The 21,960-nt window shown below is 33.9% G+C and overlaps 1 protein-coding gene across 2 annotated transcripts; it reads left to right on the top strand.

The window, feature by feature from the left end:
• Positions 1 to 4,067: 4,067 nt before the first annotated feature.
• Positions 4,068 to 21,913, top strand: LOC146160287 (protein cramped-like). 2 transcript variants are annotated; one of them, XM_083384263.1, is made up of 13 exons: positions 4,068 to 4,209; positions 5,070 to 5,272; positions 8,235 to 8,428; positions 10,666 to 10,813; positions 11,001 to 11,084; positions 11,981 to 12,118; positions 12,538 to 12,664; positions 14,497 to 14,710; positions 14,837 to 15,913; positions 16,259 to 16,412; positions 16,499 to 17,235; positions 17,673 to 17,836; positions 21,573 to 21,913. In XM_083384263.1, the coding sequence occupies exons 1-13, from the start codon at positions 4,196 to 4,198 to the stop codon at positions 21,817 to 21,819; spliced, it is 3,501 nt and encodes a 1,166-aa protein (XP_083240389.1). In that variant the 5' UTR covers positions 4,068 to 4,195; the 3' UTR covers positions 21,820 to 21,913. The 2 variants fall into 2 exon arrangements, with proteins under 2 accessions (XP_083240389.1, XP_083240388.1); XM_083384262.1 differs by having other exon boundaries at positions 8,232 to 8,428.
• Positions 21,914 to 21,960: the final 47 nt, after the last annotated feature.

The raw sequence follows: 21,960 nt of genomic DNA, 5'->3' as shown, positions 1-21,960 counted from the left end.
CGCATTTAAACTTGCGGCGGTAAATACACCCTATTGACACTTAATTATTAGGCGAAGCTTATCGCGAAGTAATTGGTCGCCCCAAAAAATGCTGACGCCGCATTTAAAGCAAGCATTATAAATGTGTCGCCGATATTCTGCCTTGAACATCCCTACTCGAAATGCTTCCCTCCGTTAATTGTACGGTGGGTGAAACTTTATTCACGGCCTTACCTCTTTGTGTATTACCGCGACAATACGATGAAATACGATTTGGAGAATATTGGAAACATCGTATTTGGAGAATATTTGCTATTTGCACCTGTTCTGTATGTTACTCCAATCCAACATATCTACACACAATTATAAGTTGTGTATAATAATATAATAACTTATGGCTTTGAAGCGAAGGGGGTTCAAATATGGCGTAGATTTTGGCAAATGATCGAAACATACATTTGATCAATAAAAATTTACGTAGATAATGCTTACGGCCATGTTATTACATTTTGGTCAGCTAGCATGTTTAAAAAGTCAATATTTTCATTCTCTCTAAATGATTTAACGTCTATGGTTTGCTATACTTTTTCCAACTTTTACTGTGTAAATTTTTACCATGCCTTGGTCTGAGCAATCACTGTTGAAACAGAGTTTAAATCTGTAGTTTTGAGCAATATGCAAACACGTTTATGTGCCTAATAAGCCACGTTTTATATTGAAAGTTTTGCCAATTTAAATCCAATAAACGCAAGATTTATTTATTTATGACGCCATGTTATGACGTAGCTTTGTAACGTCGTCGTTAAGAATGCGTTAAACTTAAGCTTTTTGTTGTTGCGGCCCTTGTATAATTATATTTGCTTAGACCTGGTGTTGATATGTTTGAATGGTGCAACAATTACAACATGTGCTAACAGAGATGTGTACACTGCCTGTAGGATTCGCATTTAAATTTGCGGTGGTAAAATATTTTGTGCTGTAAGAGCAATAGGTTTTTTTACTTAGAGAGGCCTCTTTATGAAAGGCAAGTCGCATGTGCATAGTTTTACTAGGCAAGCCACTTCCAACACAAATGTTGCACGCGCGGGACAATAGGGCGCAGCAGGGATGCCAGCAGCCGCCTCGTCGCGACGCGAGCTGGACAAAGCAAGCGAATATGAACGAATTCTGTATGAAAGTTTTTCTGCTGCTAGATGGCTGTCGTTAGCTACAAAGTGCTAAAACGCAATATTTCAGGTTTTTACCCCCCAAGCAAAGGCCCCTGGGAGTGCAGCCTCATAAACTTTTACAAAGCACCTACATACCACTCTACGCCATGTCTGAAAATTTGAAGGTTCTACGATGTCTACTTTTTCTATAAAGCTTCGGACAAAACTCGGTCTGAAACATACCATAGGAAACCATAGGAAACCATAGGAAACCATAGGAAACCATAGGAAACCATAGGAAACCAAAAAAGAATAACGGCAAAAACAAGATATGTCCCGAAAATAAATTTTCGGCCCATATAATAACGGCAAAAACAAGATATGTCCCGAAAATAAATTTTCGGCCCATATAATAACGGCAAAAACAAGATATGTCCCGAAAATAAATTTTCGGCCCATATAAATAGTATGTTAACAACTTTGGAGGTAATTATAAACGTTTATACCCTAAAGCAAAATTGGGCCTTGACTTCGGAACGTTGAGTGTTCATTTTTTTTGCTTGTTTTCTCTTAATAATGACGTCATTTAATATCGGATCGCGATACTTTTTGTCCAAAATATCGGGTATAGGTTTCGGAATGGAAAGTATCAGACATCTAAAAACTATCATTGTCACACAACACATACACAAGCCTCGAAAAATTTCGTTCTGTTAACAATTTGACGTTGCAACGACGTAGATTTTTGGTTAAGTTTGGTCGATAAGACATTGCAACCCAACGTCATATTTACGTAGAAGTGTCTATTCCAGACGACGTAGGAGGGGTCGGGAACCTTTTTAGCTGAAGGAGCCATAAAAGCCCAATTTTTTTGGTCGTATTTCCATGAGAGGCATATAATACTTTTTTAACATCTAGTTATAGGTTGGCAAAAAATAGTAAATTGATCCGGGCTGTTTTATTTTGTTCTCATTTAAATAAATTAGCTAAGTTTGCACAACTTTGATTACGAAGTTCCGTTGAAAGAATAGGGCATTTTGAATATTAAAAGATTTCTTCAAAAGGGGTAAGTGTCTGAAAAAATAAATAGGATTAGCGCGAAGCGCCGAAAAATTGCTACTATATGTAATTTGCTACTAATAAAAAGGAAGATATAAAGTTTGGAAAGCGGCCATGGTCGTGTGCAGTTTTATTTGAGATTCAGGCTGAGAAATGATAGCTTAGATTTTTCTGCAAACAAAACAAAAAGAGCCATCTATGGCTCGCAAGCCCCTGATCCAAGCGTTCTTTAGACATAACTACGAACATTTTAATTTACGTTTTTTAAACGTTTTAAAAACGATTCACGAAAAAATCTTATAAACTACGTTGTGCAAGTAAGTTGTTTATCCTACGTTTCTGTTGAACGTTACATTTACGTAAAAGTGTTACTCTAGATGACGTAGATTCGACGTTGTAAATTACTATGTCCAACGTACTTACTTAACTGTTTCATAGACGTTATTTTTACGTAAAAGTGTTGACTTCACACGATGTTAAAAATTGCGTTTTTCAATGACCTTTTTCATACGTTGAACATTACCGTTATTTTTACGTAAAGGTGTGGTTCAGGGCAGCGTACATGCGACGTTGGAAGTTACGTTGTGCGACCACGTTATTTATATATTTGCAGAAACGTTATGTTTACGTAAAAGTGTGTCAATTACTCAATTAGGAAGTTATTTTTGCGTAAAAGTTTCGACTTCACGGGTAACAAGTTGCGTTTCTCGATGACTTTGCAAATTACATTCGCAACAACGCTGTTTACACGCACAAATAAAGACCATAACAGCTTCTAGAACACTTATACTTGCTGTGACATAACTGACTGCAATCTTTTTACACTAGCAAGGTTTTACTGAACCTAATTTAAAGTTCAGCTTCTTCCCTAGTGTTATATTGGTAACAATTTTACCATGTCAGGCACGAGGCCTGGCACATCAACACTTTTTTGACGAAATGTGACTACCGAAATAGTCCTATAGGCTACAAAGTACAAACTCTTGGCTTAGCTCGAATCTTTTTCTTTCTAGTATGTTTTTATTCCCGTAAATTTTTTTTCATCGTTTTAGCCATTTTCATCTTCAGCCAAAGCGTCGTAGACACTTTTAATGCTCCCCATAAAATCTATCTATTTTGCTTAAAACGCAAATGTTTTATACGTGTACAAGAACATAGACTGCGAACATTAATTACCAATTTTAACAACGCAAACCACTTAACCAAGTTGATGTACGGTAGCCTAAATTTTCGCACACCTGACGACATAAACACATTACATTTTTATATGATTCACGCGCATGCGTAGCAAAAAAATCGGATCTTGAGGATTAGGCCTAGTATTTTAGGGACACGCCCAAAAGTATTTGCGGACCCTTACTCGAAAGCTCAAATGTAAATTTGTTTAAGAGACATACCGGTATATCCAACAAAACTCGCCCTCCCTTTGCCCGCCTGGTGCGCCACCACATGTTTAGGAATTCACAAGTAGGCTACGCCGATTGTAAAACACTGGCGTAAGATGACTACGTTTGCTTATGATTTATTTTGTGTACCTCACCATAAACATAATTTAACCGGTGGTTGTACCAAATCGCATGGCCTACAGTTTCAACTTAAATCTTTAAAGCACGTGGTGCTTTTCATATAATTTACTATCTTTGATTTACCATTTGGTGTCATTTAAATTGCCTAATTAAATTACTTCAAGCCCCCCCAAAATTAGGTTACAATCAAATTAATCAATCAATATTCTTGTATCTGGGGGTCATGACCCTATGGGGCTTATAACTTGGACCCTATATCTGTTCCCAAACAAGTCACTGTGTGTGTCCGAGGATTTTAGATTTCAAGCTCTGTGATTGGCTGGGTTTGTTCAGCATTGAACAGCCGCTGTGAAATAATCACTTCTAAGCTGAAACATGTAAGGTTGTAAGCTAAAATGAGCTTACGAAGCAGTATAGGAGTATAAAGAATAAAATGTGTTACTGTGTTGTTGATGTTGTGTTTAAGACCAATCAACCCAAATAATGCGTGATGCCAGGTAAGATAAATTAATTGTTATTTAGGTCTAAAAGGGGTTGGAAGTTTTTCGTCTAAATTTTTTTTTATCATTTATAAACCTAAAACAATTTTGGGCGCTGGTCAAGAATCCTACCACAGCGTTAAACAATTATTAAATCAACGCACAATATTCGGCTTGTGGTTCGGTTTAGGTTGAGGTGGGTCAAGTATATTATTATATTTACTATTTAGAAATAATGCCTCATGCGTGTGGGTAGGATTCTAGACCAGCACCCAAGTTGTGGTAGGATTCTAGACCAGCACCCAATTTTGTCATATTCTTGCTAACTCCATTTAAAAACTTTTAGAAAGAATAAAGCCAGTGTGCACTGTGTGAAAATGTACACTTGATTCTTTAAGGAAATTTGTGTGCATAATTGATTACACGTCAGTTGGTGTTGTAAAAGTAATACAGCTGAAATTGTTTAAATGGTTGTAAACACACTTTCTCAGTTTTTAATATGCAAAAATTGTTTTAATATTTATTTTAGAATTTTCACTTTAAATAATATTCAGACATTAACAGATACCATTACCTAGTCTGCATTCGGTGTCAGGTGAACACCCAATATATTTTTTAAGAAATTTGTATGCACAAAACTAAAATAGTATATTGCACATTTTACTTAAAAAAAGAAGGTTGAATTGTTAATGGATTTCCAGCCTTCTATGTGCAAAAAAAACATGATTGCACACCTGCACAAAATTTGGTGGTGAACACCTGAAAGTGATGTGTTGTGAAATGTAGACTGGACCATTAACCTGTTGTTTGATTATTATGGCCTTGTTTGTTTCTTTTAGCAATAATATATATTGATTATATACTTTGTTTATTTTAAGCGATAACACTCTTTGCACCGAAAGTGTGGTTGATTTATCTGCAAAGCTGCATAACATTGAAGATACCACTGAGAACCAAACGCCTAAAAAGGGACGGATTTGGCGAAGAAGAAATGACCCTGCAAACTGCCAGAAAAATGAAGGACCGGTTCTTCGTGCAACTGTTAAGCCAGTTAAACGGTTTCGTCCTGACTCAAGCCCAGGTTATTTCTTTAAACTAACCTGGCTTTCATACATTTAACTAGATGAAACCTAGTTTTACCACTTTGAGCTAATTAGGGTATTTGCTAATTTCAATATATAAATGTATCTAGTAAATCTTGGTATGATAAACATTTAAAAAATAGTATTTGTTTGCTGAGAAAGTGTCTTAATGGCCAATTTTTGAGTTACAAAACAGAGAACATGGACCTTGTTGTTTAGTAGTCATGGCACTGTTAAGGCTAGTACCAGTCCACTTTTCCCAATGCTTTTCTCTAACACGCTTCATGAAATCATACTGGCACAATCACTATTAGATTCACATGGCTTGGAAAGATGAATTTAAAGATTAATAAGCAAATAATATAAAGTAGGGTTGAGATTAGGCACTTGTCCCTATCTAGCTGAGTGTGAGTAAATTTTGCTCCGGGCAAGTGAACATATAGTAAATTATGTGAATCCTGATTGACCCCCCTTTGTCCATTTGCTTAGCGCCTTTTTGCAAAACTTTGATGTCATTTTTAGACTGGCAGTCTTTATTTTTCGACAATTTATACATAACATGACTGACTAGTGATTAAATGCTAATTATTGCATAAGTAGCATATAATTTGGGTGATTTTTTTTCAACTTTTTCAACCGATGAAATAAAATTTTGCCCTAAAAATAATTTTTGTCAAAAATTTATAACTTGAGAAATACATTGATTTGAACAATACATTGTTGTGTTGTAAAGTATATACTACATTAGTGTCTTTGCTTTGTCAGTCACTTGTTTTCAATGTTCTGGTGTCTTGCATGTAATATGCCAGCTCACAGGTAAACAACAATTTTTAAAAAGTCGACTACAGTTTTTGTTAATTTTGTAAACATTTTTGACTTTTGATAAGTAAGAAAATTTTGTAAACAAATTGTTTGCCCTTTGAGTAAATTTTTAACCTTTTTTGCAAAGTGAAAAAATATTCGCCCTACTTATGATACATCAGTGTTGGGATTTTGTACCTGCCCGCTTGTCAATGTGACTACAATTTGCTCCTAATGAGTGCTGGTGCCCACTTGCCCGACTGGACTTTGGTATAAAGTGGTTTTGTGTTTTTAGATCCAATGAAGGTATTTATTTACCAATCCGTAACAAATTATGTTTAACTTTTAACAGCTGAAGCCCAATTATTTTGTTAAATAGCTTATGATACAATCTTGTGCAAGAAATTGACCAAGCTTACATGGTAAAAATGGCTACGTATTCAATATTTTGATTAACAATCAAAACAGTCTTGTGGAGTAAGAAATAATTATTTAGCTAAAATTTGATTTGTTTAATAATTATAATTCTCAGGATATAGTTTTTGCTTTGAAAATGAATTAACAAAAGCTCACTAAATAATAATGGTATATTAAGGCCAAATAAAGTGAATAAAAAACCTAGCAGAAACATGCCAAATGTCATAATCTGCATTAATATGGCTTACATATTGTTGGCATCTGTAACTGTCCGCTTTTATCCCTTTTTATTTTCAAAAAGGTAGTATGATTTGTTTGCTGCATGTAGTAAGTTATATGGCACGATTCACGTTTTTTTAGCAAATTATATACTTAAACTATTCCTGAGGAATGATTTAAAAGAAACACTTTAGATTGATTATGGTATTACAGCAGCAGAAAATGTTATGAATCTAAAACTTTGTCCCGGACATTTGTAATGACTATAGATCTATGAGTGTTATCCAAAGTTTAATCTATTGATTAAATTCAAAGTATTGTGAATTTAAATACTTGGATATTTGTGGGCATGAAGATTTCTGAAAAAAGATAGTGTTGAACATTTAACTGCTCGATTTGTCTGCCCATGCATGTAAATAAACGCAATGATTTGTCTTTTTGGAATTATATATGTACACACTAAAATAGTAAGTCAGGTTAAATTATTGAAATACTACTTGGTAGGGCAGAATTCGCATGCGGCGTGACAGCATTTTCGGCGAGTGTTATATTGTCCGAGCATTTGCTGATTGGCAGACACTCACCCGAACCCCACTGGTGCTTCACATTTTATTGCAAGACCGACCCTGTACATGCTTGCGTAACTACAGCAATTAAAAAGGAAATAGCTGGTTGCCATGGGCCGCATTTGTATAATTAACATTTCGAAGAAAGAAGAGATGTTTGTTGTGAAAATAACAACTAAAAACTACTCAATAATAATTGATTTGCAGGACTTTATTCTCAATTTGATATACAACTTCCAATATGTCCAAAACACATGTTAATATGGTATATTTATCATATTGCCCAACAGCTTTCTTTAACGTTCAATTTTTATTCCTTTTGATTTTTTAGGATAAGACTACATAGCAGAGTATGATTTGTTTGCTGCATGCAGATATACAGAACTATTTTTAGACAAAAAACTAAAACGGTTGTAAAAGTTTCCTTTTTTAGTATTTAGGATTATTGTGGCACCTGTCATCACTAATAAAATAAATCTAATGTTTATTTGTCTCTGCATTTCTTGGTGATTTTATCAAAAAATAGTAGGTTAATAAAATAACTGAAGGTAACTAATCTTTTTGACACAAAAGTAAATTATGACCTAAAAACCTAGAAAAATAACCTTTGAAAAATAACCTTTTGTGCAAATAAAAAATACTAGGAATGGAACAAAGTGAAAACTTAAAAAAAGGTTATCCGCTAAGCCCATTGGGGCGATTTTGTTAACTAACTTTTATATTAATTTTATCAATTTTGATTATGTTTAAAGGTCAATATGTTTGGTTTTGCCATATGTTTTGCTATCTTAATTTATTTTAATAAACAAACACACCCTAACCAAACACTCTCTAACATGTTTTGGGCTAGATCAATATTATTTAGCAAATCTTAAAAATATTTAACACGTTTTATAAAAGTAGAATATATTCAACAGAATTATGTAAAACATATATATTTGGTTCCTTTGTTTAGCAGGTGTTTCAAACCCGCCAACACATCAAGGTCCTCATGTTCCGTCCACATTAAATGGCGACACTAATTTAGATAAACCAAAGAGACTTCACCACCATCATAGTCCACAAACAGACCAACAAAATTTGAAGAAAAAAAGAGTCCGTGAACAGTGGAGTGTTGAAGACAAAAATCACTTTTTTGAAGCAGTTGCTTTGGTATGAAAGTTCTATTTTAATGTGCATTTTTATTGCAATACTGTTAGCAAAATATATTGTTTTTTTTAATAATAATTTAAACTGATATTTCTCACCAATTGATTCATTGGTAGTTGGTAAATTTTGACCAATAACTTGCCAATAATTAATACTATGAAAATATTTTATTCTGATTCCTTAAAAACAAACAGTTTCTTTTTATCACTGATCGTTAGTGTGGTTCAAAAAGTAATTTCAGTTGACCTCTAATTTTTACCTTTGTCTAAATATTATTAGGTAGCCATAAATTGTTTTCTTGGGCTACCATGTAATGCTATGGTCTGCAATTTCCTTTAAATGCGTTAAGTTGCTTTAAATTGCTATAATGCTTTATATTATATCGTTTTTGTATGTTAATAAATACATGATTTAATTAAAACAAGTTCTAGGCGTTGGTTGCTCTCTTTTGAGTAAATATATGTCTAGTACTACAAAATATTTATCAACCTGTGGAATTTCAATTGAATAATACATTTTGACAGGCAACCAAATTCTCCACATAAATTAGCAATAAACTTTAATAGAAATGTATAATATGTATACTGCAAAAATCAAAGTTATATGAAAAGCACATTCGCAAGCACAATTATACATTTGGGAGACTGATTAATTAAACCAAGTCTAAAGCAATGCTCCGCAACCGGTGTGCCGCGACATGCCGGAGGTGTTCCTTTTCAAGATACATCAGTCTTATTAACGCAAAAAATATATATCTTACCATATTATACCCTATTACTGGAAATCAATATAACCTATGTTATCTTCTATGACCGGAAATCAAAATATGTTTAACTGACTTAACTACCATAGTATAAACATTAGGGATGTTCAAAGTGGAATATCGAATCCTTGAATCCCATCTGGATTCGAATCCAATTCTGTCGTTTATTTCGGGTAATTGGAACCAATATAATTTAATGTTTTACCGCGGATTGTTGCGCCTAATTGCACAAACGCATGTGGTAAGTTGGCCTGTCGCTGCGGCGACCAATTTACAGTGCTTGCTTTAAATGTAACCTGGTAGTGCAGTGTCAGCATTTTTTCAGGCGACCAATTACCGCGTCTCGCGATAACATTCGTCTAATAATAAAATTTTTTTTTTTTATTATGTACACATGTTAGAAAATTGTTTGGGCGATTTATTGCTGTAATTGTGGGCCCTGTAGGGTAGATTAAGATTAATCCCTTCCCCAAACAAAATCAAGGTTAAATAATTTAATAAAAATATACTAGGATTCGCTATTCTGGATTCGTTATTCTAGATTCGAAACCTATTATTCTAAAATACCTTGGGATTCTACTTTGAACATCCCTAATAAACATACAACATTTGTTTTCAAACTCTACACCAAGGTGGAAAGGGAGAGGGAGAGGGAGAATATGTTAAGCAAAAATACAAAGCACTAATATTAGGTTTAATATTTCGAATGCTTTCAAAATCCATCTGTTCTCTAATCAGCTATTGCGAAGGGGTAGAATTTTTAGGACTTCGAAAGGCTTAAGAAATTTTAGGTCTTCATAACCGCAAAATGAGAAAATAACGGAATACCGGTAATACATAATTTTTTGGCGCCTTCAGACCATTTAGTTTCAAATTGCTACTTTTTCTCTTGCCTGCCCAGGATATTGCTGCTGTTTTCTATTGCCAATAGACATATATTTCGTAGATGTGCCGCCGATTTGTTTTAGCCCTGTTGGTGTGCCACAAGTGAAAAAAGGTTGCGGAAAAGTACAGTTTATTGATATTGCAAGTTGAAGTTTATATATGTATCTAGGTCTATCTAAGTCGAAGTTCCGTTCTAAGTCAGAGTACTGTTTGTGCACATTTCGGAAAGTATTTTTGTTTCTTAATATTTTAAATAAAGAACTGAGACACAACAAAAATATTTTTATAAAACAGACTAAATTTGTAACAATGTGATTCACATTAGGTTTCATTTTTCTCAAATGGTCAAATGGTCAAATGGCAGATCTGTAGAATGTTAACCAATTGAAAGTTCATTGTCTTATTACAATATATAGATATGTTAGCAAATTATTTTGCTATTTATTATGTTTTGTTACTAAAGGGTTAATTATGATTAGCCCCTTTTTTCAATATTTTTGATTTGTCTTCTAGATTCAAAACCTATAATTATTTGGAATACCTTTAGGATTGTACTGTGAACATTCCTAAGATTATGACATATTTTTATCAGCATGGAAAGGATTTTGAAGCAATACAAAGGGCAATTGCACAAAAGCATAAGAAAAAAGGTGATGACAGTGCTATTAAAACAAAAGATCAGGTTCGGCATCTATATTACAGAACCTGGACTACGGTCAGCAAGTTACTAAGTGAACAAGGTAATTAAAACATAAAATATGTATATTGATAAGCCAATGTCAGAACTTAGAATGGCAATCTTGGAAAACAAAATAATTACAAATACTAATGTTAAAACTGCTCCATTTTTATGGTGTACCGTTGTTTTATATATATATATATATAAGTTTATTAATAGTAAAACTAACATGTGATGTGTATTTTCAGTTAATAGCCACCATGGGAGCAAAGCGTTACAAGAATTAAATGCAGTAATTAATTATGGAGAGTTATGGAAAAGATTTGGTGGCTGTAAGTATTTTTAAAACAATCATATTTTTTTCATGATATATTTATATTAAAATTAGTTACCATTTTATAGTTGTCTTAAAATAATTTAAAGATAATTAGATACTTTTGATGTGAGAATGGGTTTCATATTAAATAAATCTGAATTTATATACTGGAGTTAAGTTTTCCTACACTTGTATTACTGCATTTATAAGTATCAAACGCTGTGACCCGCCTCCGCAATATCATTACTTAGTTGGCAACGCACATGTGAAGAGGTTGCCCACCCCTGATCTAGAACAATCCGGTGTATACCACTTTGCGGTTATTGCAATGCTTAGCTATGCAACAAAACATAAGAAAATAAAAGGCTGGTGTCCAAAAATTTTACACAAAACACTGATTTGTTTAAGTGGTACTTAAAGATAAATAAACCAGCACCTTACTTTTCACAGCACTGTATTACCATTATATATTTGGACTGTTTGGCTTAGGCCAGTGTTGTACAACCTGCAGCCATTAATAGTAACTTATCACTGTTAGAACAGTAAATAATCTTTATTGCAGCCACAATAGCCAAAACGTTGTTATAACACACCAGGATGTCGCGACACACAAAATGAGAACCTCTGATATACACAATGCCCTGTTCTTAGTGTCATGTCTTGTGAGAAAAATATGGGCTCAACATTACAGTCAGTTAGTAGAAAATGCATAGGATTAAAAATGAAAACAGATTACTAATTGAATCAAAGAGCTTGTTCTATGTATTACATTTCCAAATAAAACTTTTGAATGTTGTATTTAGCCAGAACAACGACACATTTTGTCTTTTAAAAATAATTGAGATTTGTATTTTTTTCTATTTTGATTGCACAATGTTTCTTCTGTAACATTTACCATATTTTACTGATTAGATCTACTGAAAAAGAAGGAGATGCTAAAGCTTACAGAGCTTATCAATTTTGGTTCTACCAGTATCCGGATTAAAGGAAAAACATACAGAATAAAGACCCCAGCCTGTAAAGCTTTAAAAAAAATCCACGATAAAGAAGGTATAATATGCATCATAAAACAAGTAAAGGCGTAGATTCCTAAATTTGTTAAAAAAGAGTAAATATTAGAATTATTTATAATTATTAGAATTATTCAGAGGGATGAAACATAGCGGTTCTACCAAACTTTACAGAATTACAGTATTAACCAAATTTTGGGTAAACCTAAACCCTTTTGCTGACTATCAGTCAATTCTTGTATACAAAACCAGTTGAAAATTCATTGTCATTTTACACAAGAAGTATTTGATATTTAAATTATATATATATTTTTGTGTTTACTGTTATTAAGTTTGTAATATTGGAAATTTAGTAACATGTTAAAACTCCACAGTACACAAAAAAAAATTTGAGATATATATGTTGTAAAAAAATATAAACTGTAGAATTATTTATTGTTTTACTTATGATCCAATAAGCAACGAAAGGCAACATATCAGAGAGTCGCAGGGCAAAGCTTCCATTAAGGGTTGTCGTTGATTTTTATCCACTAACAATGAAGGCATGGCATAATGTTCACCTAATTGGACACAATCCGAGAATAAGGTAGTATAATAAAAATTATTTTTGTGATTTATAAAGGTAATCAAATTTTATGAAAAAATATGGTACGGTAAAATTAAAAGATTATTTGCCAAAACCTTTACTTATTGAAACATCTTATGAACATATAATATATTTATATACAATATTTATATATATATATATATATATATATATAAACATATTTTAATGCTGTTTTTTTTTAATTTTAAAACAAACTTAGTTTTATCACTAACTAATGTCAGATTCTTGACATTTTATTCCAATCATGCCCCCCTCACTATATGTTTTTGCTAACTTTAACTACCTTCAATGCAAAGAATCTGGACTTTACACAAAACTTTGACTTTGTGTTATGTTCTGGCCATGTCAAAGAAATCTTTTAAGCCATGAGGCGCTGTGTAATATTTTCACATTTTTTAGATGGTCCACAGCCTCGATTTGTGTAGATTTGGACTTGTTTATCTAGTTAATGCTTGCTATTGGTGTTAGTGCAAATATGTAAAGTCTTTACAATATGACCATTGTATCTTATTCTTCAGAAACACCTATTAAACTTTTTAACCAACATAAAACAATGTCTAATTTTTTGTACTTTTTGAGTGTCGGTACAGGTGCAACCATTCAGGTGTGGAGTCAATAGTAATTTTTTCATAGATCTGATGTATTAAATCTCCCATAAAAGTTTTTCAATCTTAAAACCAAATAAACCCTATTTTTTATTTTGCGCTTTTAATGAATTACTTTACTTCAGTTGCATAATATAACAGCGGGCCATTCAAGAACAATATGCTTGTAAAGATTAAATTATGTCATAACTTTGGACATCTTATTTAGAAAAATGGATTTCCCCCCCCTAACAAAATTCATGGGTCCACGCCTGGCCAATACAATGCCCAAACCGAAATTGATGGATTTGCAAGTTTTAAAGTTTTGATCAATAACCCTGAAAAGAATAATTCCAGAAGTTTTAATATAATCTATTTTGCTTATTTGAGCATAGTAATACCTTCATGTGGTATTGGATCGGTTCACTGTACATTTAGTTTAAAATATTGGGTATAAGAATCAATGTCATGTCCCTATTCATGACCGAATAATTTATTCAAAAGTTTCACTTTCTTCTGGCAGTAATGTTACCTGGTATTTTATTCCTTTGGTGCGTAGCTTTGAGTATACTGAATAAGACTAACACGTTTGGCTATTTTACCTGGTCTACAAACAATCCTCAATACATAGCTTTGGTATGGGGACATATTTGCTAGGCATATTTAGTTAATTTTATTAACTTAAAAATTACAAAAAAATTAGGGGTAAAAATACATTGGGTAATATAAAACATTGTTTTGTTTATCCCATTCCTATAGAATCGATTAGTATAAAAAAAAAATATATCTGAAAGCATAAAACAGCTAGCAAAGTAATGTCATTTTTGTTTAATAAATCAATGTTATGACACAACTCAGAATAAAGACCACTGCCAGAAACTTGGTTGAATAAGAATTACTCGATGGTTTCTAACAGTCTTGGAAGACTTTTTAATATACTAATTTAACAACTGTTGTATAAACCAGCATAACTTTACTCAGAGAAAAAATAAAGATGATTGATGGCTAATTGGTTAGGCTAACAATATCATTTTTACCGAAAAAGAAAATAATAAAAAAAAATAGTTTAGGTGTGATCGCATTGTTTTTTTTCCACCCCAACTTCAGCTAATTTTTTTTAACCTTAAGTGACTCTAATTGTAATTTGTATTGTGGCGAGTAACTTAACAGGTAAATGTACCGGTATGTTTTTAGTTTCCTGTAGTTTGTGTAAAATGTTTTATTTAGATTCAACTTACCACTGGCATGTAATCTATCGGCTGTAATGGCTCATCTCAATAAAAAATGGAGAAGTTTAAGCGCTAAAATGTTTGAGGTTGCAACATTGGGTCATTCGCATCTTGAAACCAATAATCTTGCAATGACGCTTGATCCAAACAGTTCTCTGGAAATTCACATACCTCCTGATGTTGCAGTAAAATCAAAGATAGAAATTCACAGAGTAAGTTAAGACAATAATGTAAATTTTATTTGTTAATTGCTTTAGGTTAATTGTAAGCGTAATAGCCTGTACGGTTAACCATTAGTGTGAAATCAATTTTTTTTTTCTATTTAACTTGTTATTCAGATTGTTACTACAAAGATGAACTGTGTTGTTTCATATGCAATGGAAAAACTTGTCAAGTGCAAATTTTCAATAAGTAAAAAAAAGATTAATAAACCTCTTCCTGTAAAAGTCAGCCAAAATGATGCTGACACATTCAATAGCTCTGATGAAGATGATGTACCGATGCCTCAAGTCACCTATGACTCAGAATTACCTGACCATGAAATAGAGCCTATTTACAAATGGCCCATTTTGGATGATGCTTGCATAGTAAGTTCAACCAAGGAATGTGGCAATTCAGAAATTTGCTCAAAATCTCAAGACCAATCATCATACTGTGATGCCATCATTCCGACTTCCTCAGAACCTACAAAAACTTTAAACAGTGTGCATCCCACTGATACGGCTGCATCACCAACCAAATTTGAGCCAAGTCCTGGTGTGGAATCAACAGACTCTCAATCAAGTTCTGATTCTATTTTAGCTTCGATACTGCCTTTTCAGTGTTCCCCAACTTTTGAAAAAGACTCTGCAATTCTCAAGGATAACGATAAATCACCACAATGCATTAGCAAACTCAACACTGCCGAACCACAAATAAAACTTGTGCGCATAACTTCTCCAACGGACGAACCAACCTCTGCAAAAGAACAAAGTGCCACAAACAACAAAGGCACAGATGAAGAGGGTCCCGCCTGTATAACAGAAAAGCAACACCTAATTGAAGCAGCTAGCGACACTGAAACAAGCTCTTCATTATCAAGCTGCAGATTCTGGAACAGTGAAAGTGTTGGTGAAGTGACACTAGCAGAAATATATTTGATGCTTGGTAAGCCAACGCATTTTAAACTCTGTTATAACTGGATACGCCAAGCAACTGAAGATCCATCAAGCATTAGTGCAACCGTAAAAAATAAATTTTCTGTTTCAACTGGTATAAAAGCACTTATACAAAGTGCTTCATTACTCAAGGAAAAGTTAGGTAAAGGTGTTTCTGACTCTAACCAAGACACCAATGCTATGTGCTCTGAAAAGCCTCCGCAAGAATTGAAAATGAACAATGTTGGTGTTCAATGCAATATTTCTGATAAAGATAAGGTAAACAGTTTTACATCGTATGGATTTGGAATAAGAACATAACCACAACTGACCATACTTTTGTTTTTACTTGGTAATTATTAGCACTTTTGCGATTTTACTTGGTAAGCGATTAAACCATCCCTGTAACGTAAGCATTCCGTCTATACTAGCCTTGTTTTCCAACCTGGACAAAAAGAATTGATGTTAGACTGAAAAAAAATATCAACTTTTTTTCGGAATCTAAAACCCACAAAACCTTTTGTTATGTTTTTTAAGAACAAGAATAGGCGCTCTGAAAAAAAAAGGGTCCCGTCAGTTGAAAAAATATATAATTGACCTTTGTTGTTAAATTTGTTTTACTAGGAAATACCTTTAACACCTGGTCCTAGCACTTTACCATCAACAATAAAGAAACCTCATTCGAGAGGAGCAAGTAGGTTGACTACCATTCCGTTGAACTCCGCGGAAACAAACTTTGCTGTCCCTCATACGCCAGTACGAAAACGAAAATTGCTTCGTGAGTAAACATTTTTTTTGTCTACAATATATATTTCCCAGAATATTCTTTTGCAAACTATATCGTCGCCCGTTCCTGTTGTACAGAGACCGGCCTGGGAACTGAAAGACCAGCTGTAGATGGCAGTCCTAACGCCGAAGAGATTCGCCAGTTGGTGCAAGAACGAGTTGACGATGTCCAGTTTCGGCGGCAAATGGAAGCACTCAACCGACGGATGGATTTATTTCGACCGCAAAATCGTAGTCGTAGCCGTATTTTAAGAAAACCGTTTGTTGTACAACGGACTATGATGCCGAACGCCGGCGAGGTGCGTAAGATGATGAGTCTTTCGATTGTATCTTGCGGTGCTAACAAAGTTGGTTTCGTGCCGCAAGCTTCCGTATCCACTTGCGTCTTTCCTGTACATTCTACTACATCACATGCGTGTTCCAGTGTCACAACACCAGCAACACAATCCAAAGCTGGAGATTCGCTCTTCGGAGAGGCTATTGGTTTAAAAATACAACAGCTGCAGCGAGACAAAGACGACGTGCCAGAAGATGTCAACGTACTGGCAGAAGCTGCCTTACAAGCCGGTGTAGACCTACAAGTGTCAGAGAAACAGACAGACAAAATTGTTTCGACCTCGTTTTTTAGTAATTGTGGAAAAACGATAACGCTGTCAAACAATGAAGGCAAACTTGATAATGTTTTATCATCTCCTGACGACGATATCCCTACTCGACCCATCACACCCAGTATGGATTCCTTGCTGGAATCGTTTAACGTTGACTCCAATTCCGCAAATGCAATCCCCCTTTCACCGTACGCTGACCAAATATTGGTATGTTTATATTTCATCTAATGTCAAACCCAATTGATGTTAAACTTTTACCCTGTATTTGTTCTTTTATGGCAAAATCGGTGGTTTGAAGTCGATAAAGTAAAACCGTAATATTTTTGAAGTAAAACTAAAACTACCAACTAAAATTAAAATTCGTTGAAAACTCAGACAAGTAACTCGTTTTTGTGCAAAATTACCTAATTAAAACAATAAAAGTTAACCAGGTATACAGTATGCTTACTGGAATGGTTTTTAATTTTTTATTACACATATTTAATACACAATTTTGTGCTCTCAGAGGCATAGTAGCCAGAGTAGCAAGATAAACTTAACGAAATTTTGCCGGGTTTGAAGGCTAAAACATTTCTTAACTTTCTCTCGATGAGCTTACGTGTGTCACATAAAGGACGTCTTTTTTAATTTATAATGTTAAATAGGAAAGCAGGCCGTTGTCCATGCCTTCTATGGACCTTCAACTTGGTCATTCAAGGTCACGTCCATCTTCTCCATTGAACTCGTGGTTGAGCAGCGATATGTATCCTGCTTCCCAGGCCAGCTTTGCTCAACTAAATACTCCACAAAGAGTAGTCAGCGACAGCGAGTAAGTCTGGTTTACTTTTCTGAACTAAATTGTTCGTGTTGTCGTCAAACTATGTGAATCGGTTATAATTTATGCAGTGATGTGCTTGGAAAAGTCATTATTAGTGAGGTCACATATAGTTACGAAAGCACGAAACAAAATCATATTAGGGCATAAACACTGCATTTTTCATTTAAATAACTACGTCAGGAATTACCAAACTACGGCCCACGGGCAAACCCGCAGAGTAAATTTTACCGGCCCGCGGCATATTTCATTAATGAACATAAAGTACAGTTGAAATGTTGTCTGATACCAAAGCATACTAAATTTGAAGACCTTTTTTGATCGGCGATTTACTATATATATATATATATATATATATATAGCTAACTACAGTTCTAGTTGCATAGCAGTTTACTATTTCATTCGTTTACCGATAATTAATAATCCAGTAATAAAAGTTGACACAAAATTTTATATATGGCCCGCGATCGTCAATCCTTTATGTTATCCTACCCTGATACTCTCTATCGTCAGGTCATATAGTAACCTGGCCAGTTAGGAAAAAAGTTTTGTAACCCCTGCCTACCAATAGGGCTATTAGGTTTAGCCCAAATGCAAACTTTTTGCCATATTTTTGTTTCTACTTCACTTCTTTGCATCAATGTACAACAAATCGGCTGCTAAAAACTCCCAATAGATTAATTTACTTCAAAAGGTCGTTTTTTTTCTTTAAATTTGTGTTATTACACTTTACCAACCCCTCAAAATAGAATTTCAATAAAAAATATATGTACTAGGTTCGATATTCTGAATTCGTTATTTAGATTCAAAACGTAGGCTATTATTCCTTTTTTAGTGTTGATTTGGTTATTTCTACCGGCTCGCGTGTACCATATATTGCTCTAATGAAGATATGATACAGTTAAAATGTCGTTGAATAGAATTCCAAACTAATATTTTATAATAAAACGTTAACTGAACGACAGTTTAAAATGTCTGACTAGATTTTTTTTAATTTTATAAACGATTTATGTGCATTTTAATGGATTTTGACTTAAAAGAGTTTTCACAAATTTTGACCTAAGGTGTAAATTTTGACAAAATCTTGACTTTTTTTGACAAGGCCAAAAATAATCGCCCTACTGATCAGGAATTGAGGTTGGCATTTATTTTGCAAGGGTCAAGGTGATTTTTAACATCACACATTAAGTGCAACATTGAATGTAATAAAAAAAGAAAAAGGCGTACTACGGCCGTATAACGCAAAATAAAGGGAAATGAACTTTCGTAGTGACGCTATAGTGGCTGACAAACAGTGTTCCCTCTAAGGTGCGCAACTGCGCAATTGCGCAGCTACAGGACACAATTTGCGCAGTAGAATTTGCTTTTGCGCAGTACAATTTCCTTTGCCGCACTTGCTTCATTTTTTAATTAAAAAGTAAAAAATCTTTACATTTCTCTCGGTCCAACCGTTTTTAGCATTTTGCACCTTCCAGTTTGATTATAGCTAGTACAATATTGAACTCTATAATCATTCTAGATTTTCGTTTGTGACGTAACATATGTGTCAGCTGTAAGTTACTTCGCCTTTAACTAACTAGTTTTCGTTATCCATGTGTTTCTTATCTGACACGAAAGCAAAATGTCCGTACAGGAAACTCAAGCTAAAAGAAAAAAAAAATGAGTTTAGATTGAGTTGGTTGAACCAAAGAAATTATATCTCTTTGAACACAGCAGTGAAATGTTCAAAATTAATTCTGGAACCTGAAACCGGAATTTATAGGCTAAAAAAAAACTGCTAGACCAGGGGTGGGCAACGTGCGGCCCTTTTCCATTTTTTGTGCGATCCTTATGATATTTCATATCCGCTTGTACTTGTTTTTTTTTCTAGTTAAAGCTGAAAATATGAATTAGTGTTTATTTGATGTGCGGCCCTCCTGTAAGCTTTACATTTCCTAACTGGCCCTTGTGTTAAAAAGGTTGCCCACCCCTGACCTGTGCTATAGACTATCTGAAATCTACCAGTATTCCGCATCCAACAATGTGATAGTTTGTAAAGTTCGTCAGGAAGTGGCACCTGACAGCGATTTTGGAAAAGGCAATATATAAAGTGAATGGAAAGTGGACTACCTAAAACGTCATTTGAACCATAAGCTCGACATTGAAGCATTAGGCGTATTGGCTCAAAAGCGAAATTTAGAGGTGAGGGGAGGGGAGGTAGTTGAGCTTTTTCACCACAACGCCAACTGCAGAAGAAAGTGACGTTTTAAAAACTCCGTAAAGTGAAGTAAAGGTCCTCATAGATAGTGTCCTTCTTAGTATTAAACTAAATTCATCAATATTGTCCTGTCAGGTGATAAATAATCATATGTCAATAAACTATTTTTTCGCGTTGGTTGGTACGATACCCTTATTAAATTTAAACTCAATTCCAGTTACATATTTGCGCACCAGTTAAACGGGAAACAGAATGTTTTCTAGGCTTAGCTGTTTGATGACGTCACCTTTGGATTTTTTCACTGCGCAGCTATAAAATTATCCTGCGCACTAAAAATAATATTTGCGCAGTAGAAAATTTTCTTAGAGGGAACACTGCTGACAAACTTATCTGGACTAATATTGTATTTATACTATCAAACGATAGAGATTTCTTTGCATTTTAGGGCTGGTAATCGCTTCTATCGACCCCACCCACAGATCCGCGCCTGTAGAAAACAACTAGAGATCGACCGATATCGCTTTTTCGGACCGATACCAGATTTTTAACTATTTTGCCAACCGATATAAGACATCGATATAGATTTATTTATATATCTGGAATATAGTACAAAAAAAAAAAATAAATAAATATTATTTCGATTTATCTACTTATATTTATTAAACTCTTATTTTGTTTATTAACTTGGCATGCGCTAAACAAAAAAAATGCCCCCGCAAAATAATAGAAAGTTAGTTTTATTTTCAGGTAAAACTTATTTTGGTGTTAAATATTGGCCGTAATATAACTCAAAATTTAGAGATACCTATATATCATTTTTTGCAAAATATTGACCGATATAATAAATAAACTATGTTGCACTTGCGGTCCATCTTACAAAAGCAATTTTAACATTTTCACAAAAACAAGATATTTATCCAGATTATAAAGTAGTGTTATTCCATATATATATATATATATATATTCATTAATGGGTAGTGTGATGATACGTACGTACCCGATCTGGCCTGAAAAAGGTTATTTTAAACGCTGGTCATCCTAAACATTAGCCTAGTCATCCTAAACATTAGCCCACAAATTAAATTGAATCAAATTTATATGAAGCGTGTCTAATTGCGTAATTAATTAAACACCAATTTGTTTTTTTAGACACCTATATGATATCAATAACGCTCTCAAAAAGTATAAACTGAAATATGTATCTATATACTGCATTACAGCAGCCCTAAGAACTATAGTGTGAGATGTCTTCATAACTCTATATATTTCCCCTGCAATATATGTATTCATTTATATTTCTTAAAAACAAATCATACTTCATATTTTTGTGAAATTATCAATCGGTTTATGAAATGTTTGGGAAATTTTTATATTGTCTATAAACTTATAACGGCATCATCAGATTTTTTCTTTATATAACTTTCACATCTTCTTAAACAGTGTTTCTTCACCTGTTGTTCCCGGCCCAAAATTGCGGGGCCGTTTGATTTGGTTAGGTTTGTCAATACCAAACAATATATTGTTTTACAACAGGGATTCCATGGATGGACTAGTTTTTTCTCCTACAAAGCGACCTCGGTCGTCTTACCTGGGCGTCACCTCGATGTCACCTCCTTTTTTAAACGACCCTGATGTTGATGTCCATTTGCAAAGTTTAATCAGCGAAAACAGTGTCGACCTTATAGCTAAGTTTCAAGACCTTATCCAGCAAACCACGTGTGATGACAGAGACAGTGGAGCCAGAGTCGATACAACCAATCACCGCGACAACGATACCTGAAAGACCTGCGAAATTTATAATAGTGTGAAATTTTATTTTTATTTTACCAGTGTTTCTTCGTTTTTTCCTATTGTTCTTACTATTCAACGATCATATTTCCTCTTTGTTAAAACTTTTTTTTTTATATATTTGCAGAGTATT

This window comes from Ascidiella aspersa, chromosome 3 (genome assembly GCF_963924565.1).
Source record: "Ascidiella aspersa chromosome 3, kaAscAspe10.2, whole genome shotgun sequence".
Classification (NCBI taxonomy): Eukaryota; Metazoa; Chordata; class Ascidiacea; order Phlebobranchia; family Ascidiidae; genus Ascidiella; species Ascidiella aspersa.
The sequence above is the reverse complement of the archived record's forward strand: the minus strand, read 5'-3'. Positions and strand labels throughout refer to the sequence as shown.

Excerpts from the sequence above, each read along its gene's own strand:
- LOC146160287 (XM_083384262.1), top strand. Across the intron at positions 8,429-10,665 it reads TTTTTGAAGCAGTTGCTTTG|CATGGAAAGGATTTTGAAGC; the intron begins GTATGAAAGTTC and ends TATTTTTATCAG. Across the intron at positions 12,119-12,537 it reads AAAAATCCACGATAAAGAAG|CAACGAAAGGCAACATATCA; the intron begins GTATAATATGCA and ends TGATCCAATAAG.